This window comes from Pseudonaja textilis, unplaced genomic scaffold (genome assembly GCF_049901715.1).
Source record: "Pseudonaja textilis isolate UNSWEBS1 unplaced genomic scaffold, rPseTex1.2 PTEXCTG91, whole genome shotgun sequence".
Lineage (NCBI taxonomy): Eukaryota > Metazoa > Chordata > Lepidosauria > Squamata > Elapidae > Pseudonaja > Pseudonaja textilis.
The window spans coordinates 1-18,597 of NW_028262842.1; the positions used below are offsets into that span (position 1 = coordinate 1).

At 34.6% G+C, this 18,597-nt stretch overlaps 1 protein-coding gene across 1 annotated transcript; it reads right to left on the bottom strand.

The window, feature by feature from the left end:
- Positions 1-3: 3 nt before the first annotated feature.
- Positions 4-18,521, bottom strand: DCUN1D2 (defective in cullin neddylation 1 domain containing 2; the record flags this gene model as incomplete). Its single annotated transcript, XM_087918865.1, has 8 exons — positions 18,361-18,521; positions 16,183-16,399; positions 10,928-11,096; positions 6,861-6,991; positions 3,951-4,022; positions 1,239-1,321; positions 659-755; positions 4-39 (listed from the first exon to the last, which is right to left on the bottom strand). Coding segments are annotated over exons 1-8 (898 nt in total), but the record flags the coding sequence as incomplete, so codon positions are not given.
- Between the last annotated feature and the right edge of the window lie 76 nt (positions 18,522-18,597).

An 18,597-nucleotide genomic window follows, 5' to 3' on the forward strand; every position in this document is an offset into this window, starting at 1 on the left:
CATATTCCACAAAATCATCTATTAGGACTGGCCACGCTCCTAAAGAGGAATTAAACAATTCTGAATAAAGGCTCTGAATATTTACAATCTGACCTTATCTGTACTTCTTGGAGGAGGTGGTGATATGTCTTAACCTAAAGTTTTTAGTCAATTATTGCCCTATTTCTGTTCTTCCCAAAGCAGGCAATTCCAGCCAACAGGAATAGGGGAAGAGAATGGACAAGGGCTCAGTCCTCTTCTTCACATTATTTAGCAACTACATAAAAGTGCTGAGAGAAGTCATTTATTAGTTGTGAACACATACCATCAAAATACTAATGAACGCAAATATACACCTCTCAGCTGGATTATATAAGGGATGCAGTGGAAGTCTTGTCCTGGCATTGGAGGCTGGTCAAAAAAGGATCCAGCTGAATCCCAATAAGGTGGAATCCCTATTCAGAAATTATAATTTTTTTTAAAAAAGCTCCAACTTTGGTTCCGGATGAGGTGGCTCTCCCCTTAAAAGAGCAGGCCTTTATCTAAAGGTTCTCTTGGTCTTTTAGTTGTATTCTGTCACCCTGCCTGCCCTGCTAATATGGTATCTAGTTAAAGGTAGAATTTTTAAAGACAATATTTCAAAATAATTATATTTAAACTTGCATATTACATCACTTACCTTCTTCATCATAGTTTGACATATCATCTGCAATCATATTTCCAAAGTCTAAAAGAAGGTTCCAAGTATCCTTGGGGATTGATCTTTTATGATGCTCCTATGTAAGAAAAAGAATCTTAGTATGAATTCAATTTATATTTTGACCAATTAGTAAAATCTTTACTGAGAAGATACGGACTAAAATTATTAGAGTAAGATTAGATTATTAGAGTAAGAGACTGAAAATCAAGATAAATCAAGATATAGTTATTGTAATTTGTCATTGTACAAATTACAGTAAAATTACTATAAAACATCAATTTTATGGACTCTAATCAAAGGAATTTTGTAATAGACAAAATCCATTATTTTTGAAATTTACCCATAAATAATGGTCAAATATGTTTCAAAGCAGCTTTCACAATTGATGCAAATAATCTTAATTATGCAATTAAATAAATGACACATTGGTGAGTTGTCCCAATTTGCTGTCAATAAGGTCATATACACAAATCTTCTTCCCGTGTGGTCTGTTAAACTAAATTTATTATATTCTGGAACTTGCACAAACATATTTGGAATAATCCTCTATGGTACTTACCAATAAAAATTTATTCCAAAGATCTAAAAATTTAAATCTTCCTGATAATACTAAATTCCAATATGCAATTGCCATTTCTAGATCTGAAAGACATAAATGTAATTTACAATCCACATTAGTTATTAGTTTTCCACATCCCCACCTATGCAGAAAAATCTGTATCAAAGAAAATGTGTAGTTTTATGTTATATATGGCAAGAAAATTCAGTTCAGGTAGTCCTTGACTTATGACTAACATTGAGCCCAAAATTTATGATGCTAAGCGATATACTTGTTAAATGAATCACTGGAGCTGTTAATCTGCAGTGAATCTGGCTTCCCTATTGATTTTGCTTGTCAGAAAATGACAAAATGTGATCACATCATCCCAGGATACTCCAATCGTCATAAATATGAACCAGTTGCCATCCAAATTTTGATCACATGACCATGTGAATGCTGCAACAGTTGTAAATGTGAAAAATTGTCATGAGTCGTATTTTTAGTGTAACTTTAAATGGTCACTGAGTAGTTGTAAGTCAAGGTCTACCCATAATTCTGTAGATTTTAAGTTACATTTTTTAAAAACACAGTTTGTGCCTGTACAAATTCTAAGCCATTTTAAAGTTTAAATATAAATACTTACGCATAAGGCCTGTAAATATGGAATGGGTCTAATGAGATCTCAAGGCCTCATTTGTCCAACCATGTTGTACATTATACAAAATGCCACTCTTCCTTGTTATTATGCTATGACGTTGTAATTTAAACAACCATATTTCACTTTATCCATGCAAATTATCAACCTTTTTACTATCGTCAAAAGATAGCTCCCAAGTTGTAATGTTGAATGTGACAGAAAGGGAAATTATTAAATTCATGGAGAATAACCATATTCATTCAACTATCACAGAATTGTTTTTCTCCTCTCTTACCTCATTTTTCAGAATGTATCCCCAACTATTCTACTAAAAACATCCTTTTTTACACAATAGTGTAATGCATGTTTACTCAGAAGAATGTAAGTAAAAGAGTATGCAGAGTTCTAGTTTTATATTGAAATTTTTCAGAAGTATTTGTCAGAGGATACCATTGATACAAGTGCACTGCTCATTCTTCTGAGTTATCTTTACTGTAAACAAACTGAAATCTGGGAAGAGATTACCAAAACAATGCATATTTTTACAAATGTATATACTAATTTTTATTTATTCTGCATATACCTTCATGAGTTAACCAGATCATTCTTTATTATTCCCAAGATTAAAATAATTTTATAGAAATAGAATTTGGATCTGTCTATATAAATGAGACAAATACTTTCATACTCTTATTTATGGCAACGTTTTCCCTAGATGCATATATTGCAGTGAAGCTTACTTGAAAACACATTTTTAATTTCTATTGATTTTAAATGCAATAGAAAAAGCAATTACAAATTAAACTCACAAAAAGAAAAAGAATAAAAAGTGAATAACAAAGAAAAAAAGGAAAGAAGTAAAATATACTTTAAAAAAAGAAATATGTACAGGGAAGTGACTTCCAATCTTCATTAGAAGGATAAACAAATTTGATTACTCATCATCCCTTATAAATTTACAAATATGTATTTCTTCTTCCTATAATCCTTCCCTTCTGTATGCAAAACCATAAATCATTAACTTTTTAGTTCTGGTGTCAGCAAAAACTCCATTACAGTTTACCAGAACTTTATAAAAATAAACCAAAGCTTTATTTTAACCTTGATCAAACAAACCAGCTTTATATTACTCTCTTTTGCTTCTAATAACCTTGATCTTTGATTCATTCAGATGTTGTATATCTTTTTCCTATTGAGGCTTTCACAGATCTGTTTTGTAAATCCAGTGGAAAGTTATTATCCGGGGTCACTGTCTTAGTTTGTCTTTTGTATTTCCCTTTTAATTTTTCAAAGCTTTAATTAGCTTCTTTTGTAGATGTAATAAAAGTCATTATCAGGATTGTTCTCATGGCTTTTCTCTCTCTTATAATCCACACTTCTCCTATCATTTGTATTTCCAATTTGCAATTTCCAATCTGAATCTTGTCTGTTTTATAATCCACACTTTTTAATTCCACTGTTACTCATCAATTTTTTCCTCACATGTATCAACATCCTTTAGACAAACTCAACCCTTAGAAGCAGACTTCATTACTGATATTGTCGCTAATAATTTTTGGCCCTATTTTTCAAATATCTCCTTTAATTTTCAACTATTATAGTATTTTGTATCATTTTATAAATCACAATCTTAAAGGCATTTTTTTTCTTTTTTTCCTGAACTTTTGTCCCCTCTGATATCCAATTTAAATCAAAAGGTCTATTATCTTTCTTATGACTGGAACTAATCAAAATAATTCTGGTTCTCACGAAAATCCATTTATTACAAATTATTTCAATTCTCAACCTGAGTTAACTTTTGTTTTGTTTAGAAGTAAACTCACCAGGCAACGTTTTAGACTGAAGATCTCTTAAAATAGTTAAATAAGCAGTTTCCAAATGTGATTAATAATGAGGTTAGCAAATTTAATGTCCTTAAAGATGCCAGCTGTGCTTGTGAGCTTGATAATTAATTCCTTCATTTCCTGGCACTCAGATCCATTAGAGACCACAATCTTGCAGTCTCCTCACAAGGACAAACCATCCAAATCACACATGAGTGATCTCCAGTCTTCTTCTTATCTGGACAGGTTCCAAAGAACTGGTCTACTCACCGGTTCTTTGGTCTTTGCCGTGGTGGTTATCTTCACTCTCCACAGAGATGTGTTTAGCTTGCCATGCCTCCACTGGAAGTTGACAATATATAATCCTTCATTAAAATAATAAATAAAACTACACCTATTGAGACAGCTTTTTGCCCCCAACTCTATCAGTGAATAGGCATTCGAGTACAAATATGTATCTCTGAATAGAAATTATATTGACAATAAGCTCCTGAATGGAAGACGGAATATCAATTTCATAAATAAATAAATGATAAATAGCCATACCAATAAAAACAGATCGGTGGAACATCTGAAAATCTTAACAGTACATACTTGCTTGAATATGGTTTTTTTTTTTTAAATTTAAATGCATTGTCAAATAACATACCAACCAAAGACAGGACAAATTTGAGGGTGTTTCTGTTTGAATAAATTATACTGCATTGTGAATAAGCATGGATCCTTGTACAGATATGTCTTTTCTCCATATTTTAATACTTTAAATATCTCAGACAAAAAATAAGTTCAATTTGCATATTTATTCCAAACCTAAGTCAAAATCATTGAACTGTTACATAAACTTCCAGCTTAAGAAAACAAAAAGTATTAAATGAGCAGCCAAAGAGATATAACAACATGGGCTTAAAACATAGCATATTAAATCAGAAGTTTTAAATCTGAATCAAGTCTACAATGGAAAATACACATAACGGGGATAACTGTTTCCTTTACATATACTGGACAGTAAATTTTTCTTTAGTTTATAAAAGTAGGAAAATAGTTTTGGCAATCATCACTATGCAACTGTCTGCATAAATTTCCAAGGATTTTCCAGTCCCTAAAATAGGCTGCAGAATTTGTTCAATTTATAAAAGGAAAGCATTAAAGCAATGCTCATTTGCCATGAGTAACAATTCTTCCTAATTTATCAAGTCAACTCCAAGCAGCTAAAAATTCCCCAAAATAAGATAACAAAAACAGGTTTGTTGTATATTTTATCATATTGCTTTCTCAAATATACCTACTAATTATAGTTTTTCCTGTTATCAGATTTTGTTGTGAAACAATATGACAGCAATATTGTAATTTGTTTTGTATATAAACACATGTTCGGTGTAAAATACAAACATTTCGTTCCCAAAATAGTATGTGCTATCTTCGAATACCTTTTGCATGGCATTCACAACCCGTATATGTTTCTAAAAGATAAGGCTAGGATTCCTTTGGTGCATTAGATTATTTTAAGAGAGGATCTGAGTTTTGAAAGTTAGCTCCAATTTCTGTCATAGCTACTGTTCCTAATGCAATGTTTGTACACATTAAATAAAAACAAAATTCAAAACCAGACTAGCTTTATCCATGTCAGTCCCAGTGGATTCCAACTTTGCTTAATCTGTATATGATATATTTCTTTTATCAAGTATAACCATTTACATATAATACTATGTATGAATTAGAACATAGCTGCCTTAACAAGGACTGTATATCTCAAGGACCTGAAACCGAAACATTTAACACAGTCTCTGAACATTTAACATTTAAACACATTTAATTCATACATGTGAAAAGAAAAGATAAAAATTAAACTACTCCAGCCATATGGCATCACAAGGAAGAATATAAACCAACTAAAACCCTCCAAAACATCCTAAGTAAACCAAAAGAACCAACACCCCCAGAAGAAAAAGGAGTAATCTACAACCCACAGTGCAAGGACTATGTAAGACAAATAGGCAGAAGACTAGTAGAGCTCATCCAGTAACACCAACTAGCAATTAGAAGACATAATGAAAACTCCTTAATTTTACAATATATAATCAGACTTAATCGTAATTTCAATTGGAAAACCCTGAACATCTAGACCAAGACAAATCCAAAAATGCCAGAGTTCCTGAAGTTTGATGCACAGACAAGTCAGCCATCAACAGGCACATAGAAATAAACAATATCTACATACCATTCAAAAGAAACAGGAAACAAAAAGGAAACAAAAAGACCAAAACACCTCATCTGCAATCAACATCCAGATGACACCAAGACTAATACTAGTCCAACAATCAAGAAGCAAACAATGCCCCAATCAAGAAACTACCAACTTACCAGACAAACAAGGTAACAGTAAACAATAGTCTAACTAAGAAATTACCAAGACCAATCCCACTAACACTGACAGAGCAAGCTTTTATAAAGTAAGAACAAACCCCACTCTCTTCTAGCACTGATGTTACCTAATTTGATAACGAAATGTTTGCAAGAAAACAACCAGGCTAAGAGAGCACTAAGGACCCCACAGACCATAAAAAGCTCACTATCCTTGCCTCAGCCAAAGGGGCCAATGAATCAAAAACTGAAACAAATGCTTTTATGTAGGAAAAACTCTGGAAGAGACAAAAAAAAAAAGCCACCCGAAACCGCTGAAAAGACAAACTTATCCTTTGAGATGTAGCAACTTAGATTTATATATAATATGTATGCTAACTTAGTATGAGAGACCAGGAAGAGAAAGATTACTGTAAAAAAAACTCAATTCTGAAACACAACATCATAAAAGTTCATGTTTTGATTGAACATCCTAAATTCTACTTGACAGAATTGCCAAAAGCTGTGAGAACTGAGATTTTAAAAACTATTATTGTAAAAATAATGTTTAACACATTGATTTCTACTTAAGAATAAACTGTAATGTACTATCCCATTATGAAGATATTGTTTTGTCATATTTTTCAAATAATAATGTGACATTTGTTATTCAAAACATTCAAGATAAACCATGAATTATAATAATCTTCCCTTCCCTGTCAACCTGAATATCTTGCCTAAAAAAAACTACTAATGAATCTCACCTAAGCTTTCATTTTGTTAAAAGGCTATTATAAAATCTCTCATTATTGAAAACACAATAACTTAAAAAAAACTCACCTAAACCTTTTTGCCCAGGGTTTTTAGCAAAGTTAAAAGTAAACTGATAAAAATCTTTAAACTTCATTGGATCCTTTAATTCTTGTTCCAGTCTTGGTAAAAGAGTTTTTAGCTTGTCTGTGGTATCACACCTGGTAAAAAGATACTACTATTCAGTATCAATTGTATTGTTTTAGAATTTTGAAATATAAAACTTATAAAATATCTGTTCAAAAATGGGAAATTGCAATATACAAGAAATAGTTCAATTTTAATACTAATTCAGTTGATGTTAATGTAACAAACATATTATTCCATAATATTTCATTCAGCTGGTGCTGCAGAAATCAATACATAAAGCACATATTCATTTTGTATTGCAAATAGAGCAATTTTGCAAATATGCAGCTGTAACCAGTGCAATAAAATAAATGCCTTTTACTCTAATCAGGTTTAAAATATTGTGTACGGGCATTTATATGAGAACAATAAATTTGATAGAGGTGTAGCACTCTCTTCAGCTAACTTATTTCTCTACAATCTCATTTCCTGTAATTTAACTGAACTATTGTTTTTAATTGAACTAGTACTATTTTTCTGTCAATAGATACATAAAGTAGGTTAAGTATCTATTGTAAAATTAAAAACAGTAATTCTCAACTAAGAAATCATCATCATACAACAAAATCACCAAAGGCAGGGAGAGCCATGGGATCACCATTTGTGACCTTCCCAGTTGGCTTCTGATAAGCAAAGTCAATGGGGGAATCAGGATTCGCTTAACAATTGCTTGAATCACTTAACAACCACTATGATTCGCTTAACAATTGTGGCAAAAAGGATGTAAAATTGGGCATGACTTGCTTAACAACTGTCTTACTTAGCAACAGAAATTCTGGTTCTAACTGTGGTCATAAGTTGAAGATTAGATATTTCATCTGTATATGAAGAACTGCTTGTCCTTCTAGGATTGTAACTGAATTGCAGCTTTTTGCACAGGCGTAAGATCAACAATTAAGCATTTGCCGGGAAATTTAAATCAGCTCTGATTTTATTTAAACATAACAGGTAAGTATAAGCACTTGGTTAGGTGACATCAACATAGGTACAATCCACGGTGACTATGGAAAAATTGCTGCCATTGCAATCTGTGAGAATCCATATGTCTTTTAAGGCACTCCTTTTTCTTGATGACATTTATTGTTCTTTTCTGCTATCTTGCTCAACCTTCTCAAGTAGTTTGCTGACATGACATTCCTTAAGTATGTAAGATTTTGTTTAGTGAGCATTGTTTAATGGAGACAGTCTTTATTTAGTCCACTGGATGCTGTTTCCTTTGTTTTCTGAAAATTTAACATTTAGTCAGTTTTTTCACTTTCCCTAGTGAAAGTTCCCTAGAAACTAATGTTATCTTTCAAATTATTAAGTGTTTCAACTTTCAACTTTAATTGCATGTCTCATCTCTTCCAATCTTGCCATTCATATAATCTATTTCCTGTGTAAATTAAACACATTACTCTTGCTTTATCTTCATATTCATCTGAAAGTGTTGAAATTTGAAATGATAACTTCAACAAATGCTTTTATTTCATCTAGTATTGTGCTATACTATTGCGATTTGGACCAATATATTTTTGTAAATCCACTTTTCCAACATGAGTGGGCATGTGTAACTGTAATGCTACACTTTTTGTGTTCATCCACTGCCTAATAAATGTCCGTTGACCCTTGTCCATTTGTATTTGAATTTAATGCCATTTTTATGACAAAAGTTAGAGCACCAATTAAACAGATATAGGGTTAATATATGTCTATGTCATGTCTTCTTGTTTTTGGACAATTCTACTTCTCAGAATTCTCCAAATTTAGATTTTTATTGTAGTTTCTTATTCTGTGAACAAGGAACTGCAAAGATTTCTTGGAAGAACGATTTAATATTCTGACACAGTTATTAAGCTTAATATTGTGCACATTCTGACATAAACGCTGCAAAAAGGTCTTGTTATATTCAATAAAACACAGGTAAATCTTATAAATTTGCTTGCTCTCCCTATTTACACTGTATATGATCTTACATCCCTCGGCCTCTTTAGACACTAGAAAGGTGATTGGAACTTGGAGGACCTGTTCCCTTGCCATGGGAGAACCACTTCCTATTGAAATTTAGAGTTACAGGAGTAGGTTACTAGGTGAGTTATAGTGCTATTTTGTCAGAGTCAGTTATCCTGTGCTAATTTATGCCCTGATAATTTTTTATGTAAATTACTACAGTGTAATTTTATATGAGGCTAATTTTCAAAGTGGGCCAAAAAGTACAGTTAGTATTAAATAGTTCAGCAACAGTATGAATCGAAACTAGCATTACAGTATGAAAGGATACTTATCTTACATGGTTATTGGCCGCTCCAGTTTGCTCAAAATTCAAGGTATTGGTAAAAATTTGTATAACTTTTCATAGTTTGGGACCATAATGCCTAAAATGAACAATATTAATTATATGTTCCCATCCATCATCTGAGATCTGCAGGAATTCTGCTCTAGATGTCTTATACGCAAAGATGCCTACAGCAACTACTTGGGAATGGGCCTTTTTAGTGGAAGACTCATCTCTGGGAAAGTATTCTCAGTGACTTATACTTGGTACTAACTTTGGGGAGGGGGTGTTAGAGCCAAATACATTTTTATTTTTCCAGGCATTTTAGTCATCTTAATCCATATGTTGAACACATATTTAATTTAGCAATTCATTAATTACCCTTAATTAATATTACCCTTTTAAACTATAGCTATGATAATATATAAATCAGAGTTAGGAGACAGGGTTGAATACATACCAATAATACAGGTAGTCCTCAAATTAAGACATTAGTTTAGCTCAGAATTGACTTGCAGTTGTAAGTCAAGGAATCATGTGACCAGACCTGATTATTTGACATTTTTGTGGTGGTCATTAAACGAACACTATAGTCCTTAAACAAATACTGCTGCCATTAAGCAAATCAATTTTCCCAAATCAGTATTTTTTGCTGCAAATCCCAGAAACTGGAAAATCATGGTCACATGACTTCGCGGACTGCTATAAATGGCCATGAAGTTAAACTGGCTGCCAAGTGCCCAAAATGTGATCCCATGACCACATGGGAGATGGGCATTATAATTTCAAAAATGCATTGCAATTATCTTTGGCAGCATCCACTGTAAACTGAGACTATCTGTATAGGTAGTCCTCGATTTATGACAACCGAGTCCAATATTTCTGTTGTTAAGTGAGACACCTATTAAGTAAATTTTGCCCCATTTTGTGACATTTCTTGCCACAGTTATTAAGTAAGTCACTGCAGTTGATAAGTTAGTACCTTGGTTGTTAAGTGAATCTGGCTTCCTCATTGACTTTGCTTGTCAGAAGATTGCAAAAGGTGATCACATGACCTTGGGATACAGCAATGGTCATAAATATGAACCAGTTGCCAAGCATCTGAATTTTGATCACATGATCAATTCATGGGGAGGCTGCAAAGCTTGTAACTGTGAAAAATGGTCCTGTCATATTTTTCAGTGGCACTAAATGAACTGTTGTATGTTGAGGACTACCTGTACTTGGTTTCACTGAAATCAATTAAACTTATATAAATAGTGTATCCCACAATATTTGTGTTTGAATTTCATCAAATAGCAAGACTGATGCTCTCATAACTTAAAACTTGCCTTCAGCAAGACCACTTAAAAATAACTTTCAGTTGAAAGAAATAGTGAGTTAATTACTTAGAAAGCACTCCACTTGAATCCAATATATGGTTTTGGGGCAGGAATAAATAAATTCAGAATTGAGGAACTGGATTATTCTTTACCTATTTTAAGATGTTTATGCACTCTTAATAAACTATAGGCTTATGTCAAAACTTTTTACAGTCCTTGCATAATGAATTAGGCAAGTTACATTTTAATGCCACAAGCATACTTTAGATATCTGCATAATTCTTTGTATGTTTCATATAACTGAATTTTTAACCAATTTGACAAAATCAGTTTTGATATCAACTATTTTGATGTTGAAAAAATAGAATTCTGATAAAAACTGTTATACTCACCCCAGCTCTGTCATGCCGTCTACAAATTCTTTTTTACTGAATTCACACTGAGTCGCTGCCCGGAATTTCCATGCTATGACCAAAACACTGATACTAGCAGGGTCCAGATTTAAATCGTCACAAAATTGCTGAATTCCATCAATGCCAATTTTATTGTCATCCTGTGGGTCTGTATTTCAAAACAAAACAAAACAGGATGTTATATTTTCCATTAAAGATGTGTAACTTTTTCCATAATCATACAATGTTATTCTGATTTTTAAAACTATACCTTTATAGTTTCAACTCTTACTTACTAAAAAATATAATCATATAAATCAGGTCAAAAAAGAGTTAATGGCCATCTGCATACATAGAAAGGTTCATTTCATTTAAAATTGTAGTAATTATAGCAACAGTATTGATATTTAAAGTACAACTGTCCATAAAAACTGTCCATAAAAACCCATGGGACTGTTGTGGTTTTCTTCCAATACGAGCAAGTAAATTTAGATGAGAAATATACAATAGACTACATTTTGCTGAGGTAAAAAGCAAAAAGTTTGAGACTGATTAGGGTTTAGAATCACGGGTGTTGACATTCTTACTCCTTATTATTTCAACAAAAAGTTCCTGCTATTTTAAGCAACATAGGTCTCCAGGGGTATGATAGGCAGACTTCTGTTTCTCCATGTCACATCATCATTCTTTAGACACCAGAAGCTAAAAAAAGGTACCTCTTTGCACATGCTACATGCACTTCTGAAATATTATTTGTTTATCCCAAGTACAGACTTGTAAAGAACGCTGCCAGAGATTGTCAAATCAATTTCCCTGCTAAAAATAAAAATAAAAGTTCTATTCTCCCAGAGAAAATAGCTAAACATTTAGAAAGTGTTCCTGCTTCAGTTCACATATTTTGCCTTCCTCATTTTATGTGGCAAATAGGTAAAAAAAGCAATACTTGTTCTTTCAGCACACATCACTGCATGCTTAACCTAACTACAGGTAGTCTTTAACTTACAAGCCTTTGTTTAGTGACCAAAGTTATGACACACTGAAAAAAGTGAATTATGACAGTTTTTCACATTTACGACCACTTCAGCAGCCTCATGGACACATGATCAAAATTTGGATGCTTGGCAACTGGTTCATATGACTTTTTGTGATCTTCTGACAAGCAAAGTCAAGGGGAAACCAGATTCATTTAACAAACATGTTACAAATTAAGTAACTGCAGTGATTCCCTTAACAACTGTGACAAGAAAGTTCACAAAATGGGTCAAAAATCACTTAACAACTATTTCTCTTAGCACCAGAAATTTTGGGCTCAATTGTGGTTGTAAGTTGAGCAGTACCTGTACTGCAGCTGAAATCAGTAAGAAGAATTTTTAAGTTGGAGCTATTTCAATATCAATTGTTGTAATTATTTTAACAATTTCATATAAGCATCTTTGGGGGATAGCTATTTCCATCACCACTAATCACTTGCACTTCTCTCTCTGCGCTTGAAGTGATGATACTATGTAAAGCCTCAAAATGTTACTTATTTGAGGCAAAGGAAATAAAGCATTCCGTCAAATGTTAGATCAAAGCATTCCGTCAAATGTTAGATCAGGGCTGTCAAACTCCCGGCCTGCAGGTTGGATGTGTCAAGCCCATGCCTGGTTTAGCGAAGGAGAAAAAAATCCCAATACATCACGTGATGCCATCATGCCAACGTGAGTTTGACACCCCTGTCTTCGCAATTCTGGTAAGTCAGAATGTGCCTGACTACCTTTTGTCTCAAAACAATCGGAGTAGCCATATGCTTGTAAGAAAAGGTCTTAACATTTTCAATTTTTTTACTCCTGTGTTAATAAAAAAATAAAATTCTATGGCACTGAAGTTTTAAAGAATACCAAATTGCAAGATGTAATTGGTAGGAGATGGCCTGGGAATGCAAAGAAAACCATTTGAAATGCTCTGAGAAATCAGTTTTGTTAAAATAATACACTAACAATTGCATCAAAGCATTAGATAAGGGTAAACATCTACACATATTATTTAATTATGCTCAATGACCAGCAAGATAAAAGCAGACCAAATATAACAAAAGCAACGTGTCAGTCATATGTGACCTAAAAAGTTATGATGTAAAAAAGGTTAACAAGGTGGATTAAATAAAATATATGTAAAATTCATTAGAATAAACTAAATGAAAACATACAATTTAATAATATCACTTCTCCAAATTTAAGCCATTTTACATCTTTTTACAAAAACTGCTGTAGGTAACTACTTAGTAATTATATTGGTGATAGAAACATTCTGATCTGAGAGTAAGGAAGGAACCATCGTAACAGATTTTATTTTTGTTAGTGTATGTTAAAGGTGTATCTGCAGTCAAATTCCTGTAGAAATAGGAAACATTTATGATTTAAATGTCTCAGGTTCATTCAGACCATAAAGACAATTTCTTTTGGTGAATGGAATCCTGCTTTACACTTCTAACCTTGTACTATAGAGGGTAAAATGTTGAAATGAAGCAAAGAAAAAGCCTTTCAGCTTATTGGTCAAACAAGATAGAATGAATAGCTTGTGTTGGAACCAGCAATGAGAATGTGTTCATTAGTATTAGTAAATTTAGTTCTTTTGGTAAGATATATTTTTTTAAAAAAGCATTAATGTCAAACTTCATAAAGGTACTTCATATATATGTGTTTGATAGTGGAGGAAAGGACACCGATGGACTGTAGGAAATTGTGCTAATAGGTGATTTCTGGGAACAGAAAATGAAAACAAACTAGATTCAATATGCCAAAGTTAACAATCCTGTCAAAGCAATCCTAGTTTTTTTTCCCCAGTTTGTTGTAATAGTTAAGATGTTGGCCTAGACATCATCAGGAGACTACGTTTTTCTGCAGTTTGTGCCTAAGGTGAGTTCTAGTTGCACCTTAGGCATGAAAGCCAGCTGGGTGATTTGGCTCTAGTTGCTTCCTCTTGACCCAACCTATTTCATAAGCTTTTGTGGAGAAAATAGTAGGACAACAAGATATTATGTATATTCCACCACCTTGACTTATTTATAATGTAATAAAGGCAGGATAAAAGTCAAATAAATAAATGGGTAGATGTACACTTGCTCTTTAAAGCTACAACTCTTATCTTAAATGTTAAGTGCTACACAGGTATGCGTCTTTAATGATTCAAGGCCCTTTGACATAGTCCAATATAGGTTTTTACAAAATCCCTTGTTATGTCTCAAGAACTTTAATCCTTACCGGAAACTGTTCTCATTAGAGGCACATTTGCTTACATTTGCTACTAGCTTAAACTTTTGTTTAGCACTGATTCGTTGGCCCTATTAATTCTCTTTGAAAACATTTATCAAGATAGGAAATAAAAATTGTAGTTGGTCCAGGCTATTGCAGCCTTTCTCTGTTTTCTTTGCTGTTCTTAGAATTAGAGTTAAATTTCAAATCTGTAAAGGAATTTTTGCCATTTCATGGCAGGAGGATTTGGGTATTGTAGCCAATTCTCATTACTTTTATCTTCTTATTGGAGATTTAAGATTGTAATTTAAGATCCACCGGTGGAAATTAATATTCATCCCTTCCCACTTATTTGCATCTCCAAATCAATTTCAGAGTAAACGGACTTTCCAAAGCAGATGTAGTGCACATGGAAGGAAATACAAAGGACGGAAAGCCAAAAGAAGCTTGTTCTTAAGATATATGACAAAAATTAAATAAAGCCTTTTTTATTTTCTCAGAAATATACATAGAAATCCATTCTAATAAAAAAGAACTAGAATCACAAACAAGGATTATGACTAATTCCAAAAGATAACTGCACCCCCCCCCCGACTTTTTATATATAGGTAGTCCTTGATTTAATCTTGTGAAATAGACAGGGCAGAGAAAAACTGACTGGCTGTTAATCATCCCATCAATCCAATTATAGTCCATGATAGTGGACTATAGTCCGGCACATAATAAAAAACATAACAATTCCATTTCTGATTTATTCTTTGTAACCACTTTACTGTCTCTGAGATAACTGGATTGTTTTCTAAAATGTTTACAGCAATATGAATTCAAAAGCAGAATTAACAAAGGAGTTTCAATAAAATTTCTAACCTCAGAGACAGTCTTATAGTTGAACATAATTTCATATTTCAGAACATCCATACAAGAAATTATTCAATTTTTTTTTAACCTGGACTAGATCTTTAAGAGAATACTTATTAACGAACATATTTATCTTTACTTAAATTAAGAAAAATTATAAATAGATCCTTGCTGGATCTAGTCTGGTAGAATGCTGTACGTTAATTCTCTCAGCAATGCTTTTTGTAGAATGTGCTGCTCAATTTTAACAATAATGCACATAAGGACATTACATCTTTGGGAATGTTCAATAAAAATAGTTTAACAAGTTTAAGCCGTATTCACATTTTCAAGATAATCCAATTTAAACACGTAGAATAAACAGGTGATATTGAACAGGAGGCGGAATACAATAATATAATTTAATTATACCACAGCGACAACGCAGATCCTTTATAGAATAGCTCAGATCCACCCAAAATACATGGTTAGTCTGCTCTCCTTAATGTACAGGTAGTTCTCGATTCACAACAGTTCAATTAGTAATCATTTGAAGTTACAATAGCACTGAAAAAAAGTGACTTAGGATCATTTTTTACACTTATGACTGTTGCAGCATCCTTATCATCATATGACCAAAATTCAGACACTTGGCAACTGGCTCATATTTATAAGGGTCGCAATGTTTTGGGGTATTTGATCCCCTTTTGCGACCTTCTGCCAAGCAAAGTAAATGGTGAAGCCAGATTCACTAAATACTTGTGTGACTAACTTAATAACTACAGTGAATTGCATAATATCTATGGCAAGAAAGATTGTACAATGGGTCAAAACTCACTTAGCAATAAATTTTTGAGTTCAATTGTGGTTGTAAGTCGAGGACTACCTGTATGAGTGCCCAGATGTTTATATATTAACTTCTTTACATGTATTTTCTTTAAAGAGAAACAGCTTTACATTTAATTATACTATCTAAACACACATACACAAACATACATATAGTAGTATCACTATATTCATGTTTATAATTTGACACTATTCATGCGTACCTAGAACTAAGTCCCACTATGTTCAGTAGGGCTTACTTCTTAGCAAACATAGTAGAACTGTAACCGCTTTCCCCCTAGATGTGTAAACTGAAGTGGAAATCAAGCTCAAAGGAAAAAGTGAAGAAATAAACCTTACCTTTGTACCTGTTATACAATTGTTCTAATTTCTTTCTGTCTATTGAAATTTTCATGGATTCTTTGTAGTACAAGTCTGGATTCTGGAAGTAGTTGTCTGTTGCCACTTCTAGTTTCCACTCATTCTGCATTAAGCAGTATATAGCAGTCCTTTCACCAGCCTGGGTAACTGCCATAAACTGGCGGACCTTGTCCTTCTGAGCCGATTTAAGCTTATGCTTTGGGATGCAAAAGAAGCAGGAAAGCCAATGAAGCTAATCCAGATGTTTTTTCCCCAAAATTTTTACTAAAACTGCCTGTCTTTAAAAAATATTGTATTCTTTTTTGGGGGGGTGGGGGGTGGGGGGTAATACATTTCATTCCAGAAAAAACACATATATCTTAATTCACTATAGTAAAAGACATAATTTTCTTCTGAAAACTGAAAAATTAACTGAACATAAATATTTTTAACACAAAAATTAAAAATCTGAGGTCAATTCATTTCAGTCTTTACTTTATGCCTCCAGGTTTCCATGTAAAAAGACACAGTATTTTACAGTGGCTTTCCATTAAATGCATAAAACATTCAGTGAAAGAATCTATAATGATAGCCCTACAGTAAATAACCAAAAGTATCTCATACTTAATATAACACGAATATGTGATTATATTATGATAGATTCAAAAGTTTAAAGCTGGAAAGGTATACACAATTATTTGTGCCTTATTCTGAAAAGTCACGCGCGGGGTTACACGTTAGTTACCATATAAGTGGTGCTGCCAGTAAAAAAAAAAAAAAGCACTTTCAGGAATAAGCCCTCATAAATATTGCTTTACATTATAAAAGGAACACTTTTTTACATATGCCCTATAAAAACACAGCCAAGATAAAATAATGTCAATGTATAATTTTATACAATATTTCTATGTAGGTTTTGATGGCATTTCTGAATTAGAGCCCTAAAATATCCCTAAGATTATTACACACTTTAAGAAGACCCTTCAGCAAAGAACCCTAACCCTCAAAAACAAATCATTTCATAGTTAAGAAAATGAACAAGTTTCAAGCATAACTTGGCCTGCACAACTGTATGATTCTTCATTTTCTGAGTCTAAATAAATTGCGCAAAAGAAGCAATCTTGATAAAGATATGTTAAAAAAGACACCCTAATAAAATGAAGGTCCTAGTTTCTGTATTTGCCGTGCAAGCATAAGATTTAAATCTTTTTTTAAGTTCTATTTTCGCTTAGCTTTAAGAATGCGTGTTTTCTTTTTCCTCTAACTTTCCTAATTCTCCTAGGCTAGGGTTAAAATTGGGGGGTGGGGAGTCAAAACGGCTTGCAAGAAATCAGAATGGTCAGTTTAAAAAGGAGGAGGAGGAGGAGGTGTTAAAATGCGTTTTTGCTCCCCAACTAAGGAATCTTCTTTTCAATTTTGTTCTCCATCAAAGAGGCCACTCACCGAAAGGGATGTCAGGGAAGGAAAAGTGGCCGGGGGTGGGGAGCAAGGAGAGGGTTGGGGAGCTATTTCACCGTGTGGGAAGGAAATGGGAAAATGCAACGAAATAACCCGAGAGAGGGAGGGGGAAGTGGGGGCTCCTTTCTCCCGGGGCGCGGGGGGCGACTTTCCCCGGGCCTACAGGCTTTCCTTTTAAGCCAGCTCCTGGGTTAGAACAGGTGGGGGTCCCGGGGGCATCCACGGGAGAGGGGAGGGGGGCGCCCGGCCGGTCTATAAAAGGCGAAAGGAAGACAAAAGCCTGGGCCGGGGGGAACCGGGAGCAGGGTCGGCCGACAGACAGACACCTGCCAGCTTCTCCCCTGCCCAAAAAAGGGAAAGATACGTGGCGAGGGTAGCGGTGCCTTCCCTGCCCGGACCCGGGGCTCCTTCCCCACGCAGCCGCGGAGCCCTCCCGTCCCTGCCGCCGCGTTGCGTCCGGCCGAGGCTCCCTGCGCGCCCGTTGCCCCCTTCCCTCCCTCCGTCGCGAGCTCCCCATGACGCGGGCGGCGGGCGTGGGGGGGGGCGCCCGGAGTAGAAGGGCGCCCGCCGCTCTGCCCTTCTTCGCTCGCGGGCGGGGGAGACTCTGCTCGTCCCGCGGGAGGAGCCTGCCTCGCTGCCTCCTCCCCGAGCGCGCGCGCGCTGGGGAGGGCCGTGCGGGGGGTCGTTCCAGGCGGGGAAATCCATCCGACCCCCACCTACCATTTTATCAGCAGGGCTTTCACCCAACTTCACTCGCCAGCGCGGCCGCTGCCGCCGCCGTTGCCGCCGCCAGTACAGCTTGTTTCTGCGCATGCGCGGTCGACTTTCCCTTTACCCTTCTCTTCCTCTCCTCCTCCTCCTCATCCCTCTCTCTCAATTCGCGGGCTTCAACTGCCGGGCATCGTCCGCACGGCGCGGTTCGAGAAACCCCACTGCGCCCCGTTCCTCTTTTTCTCT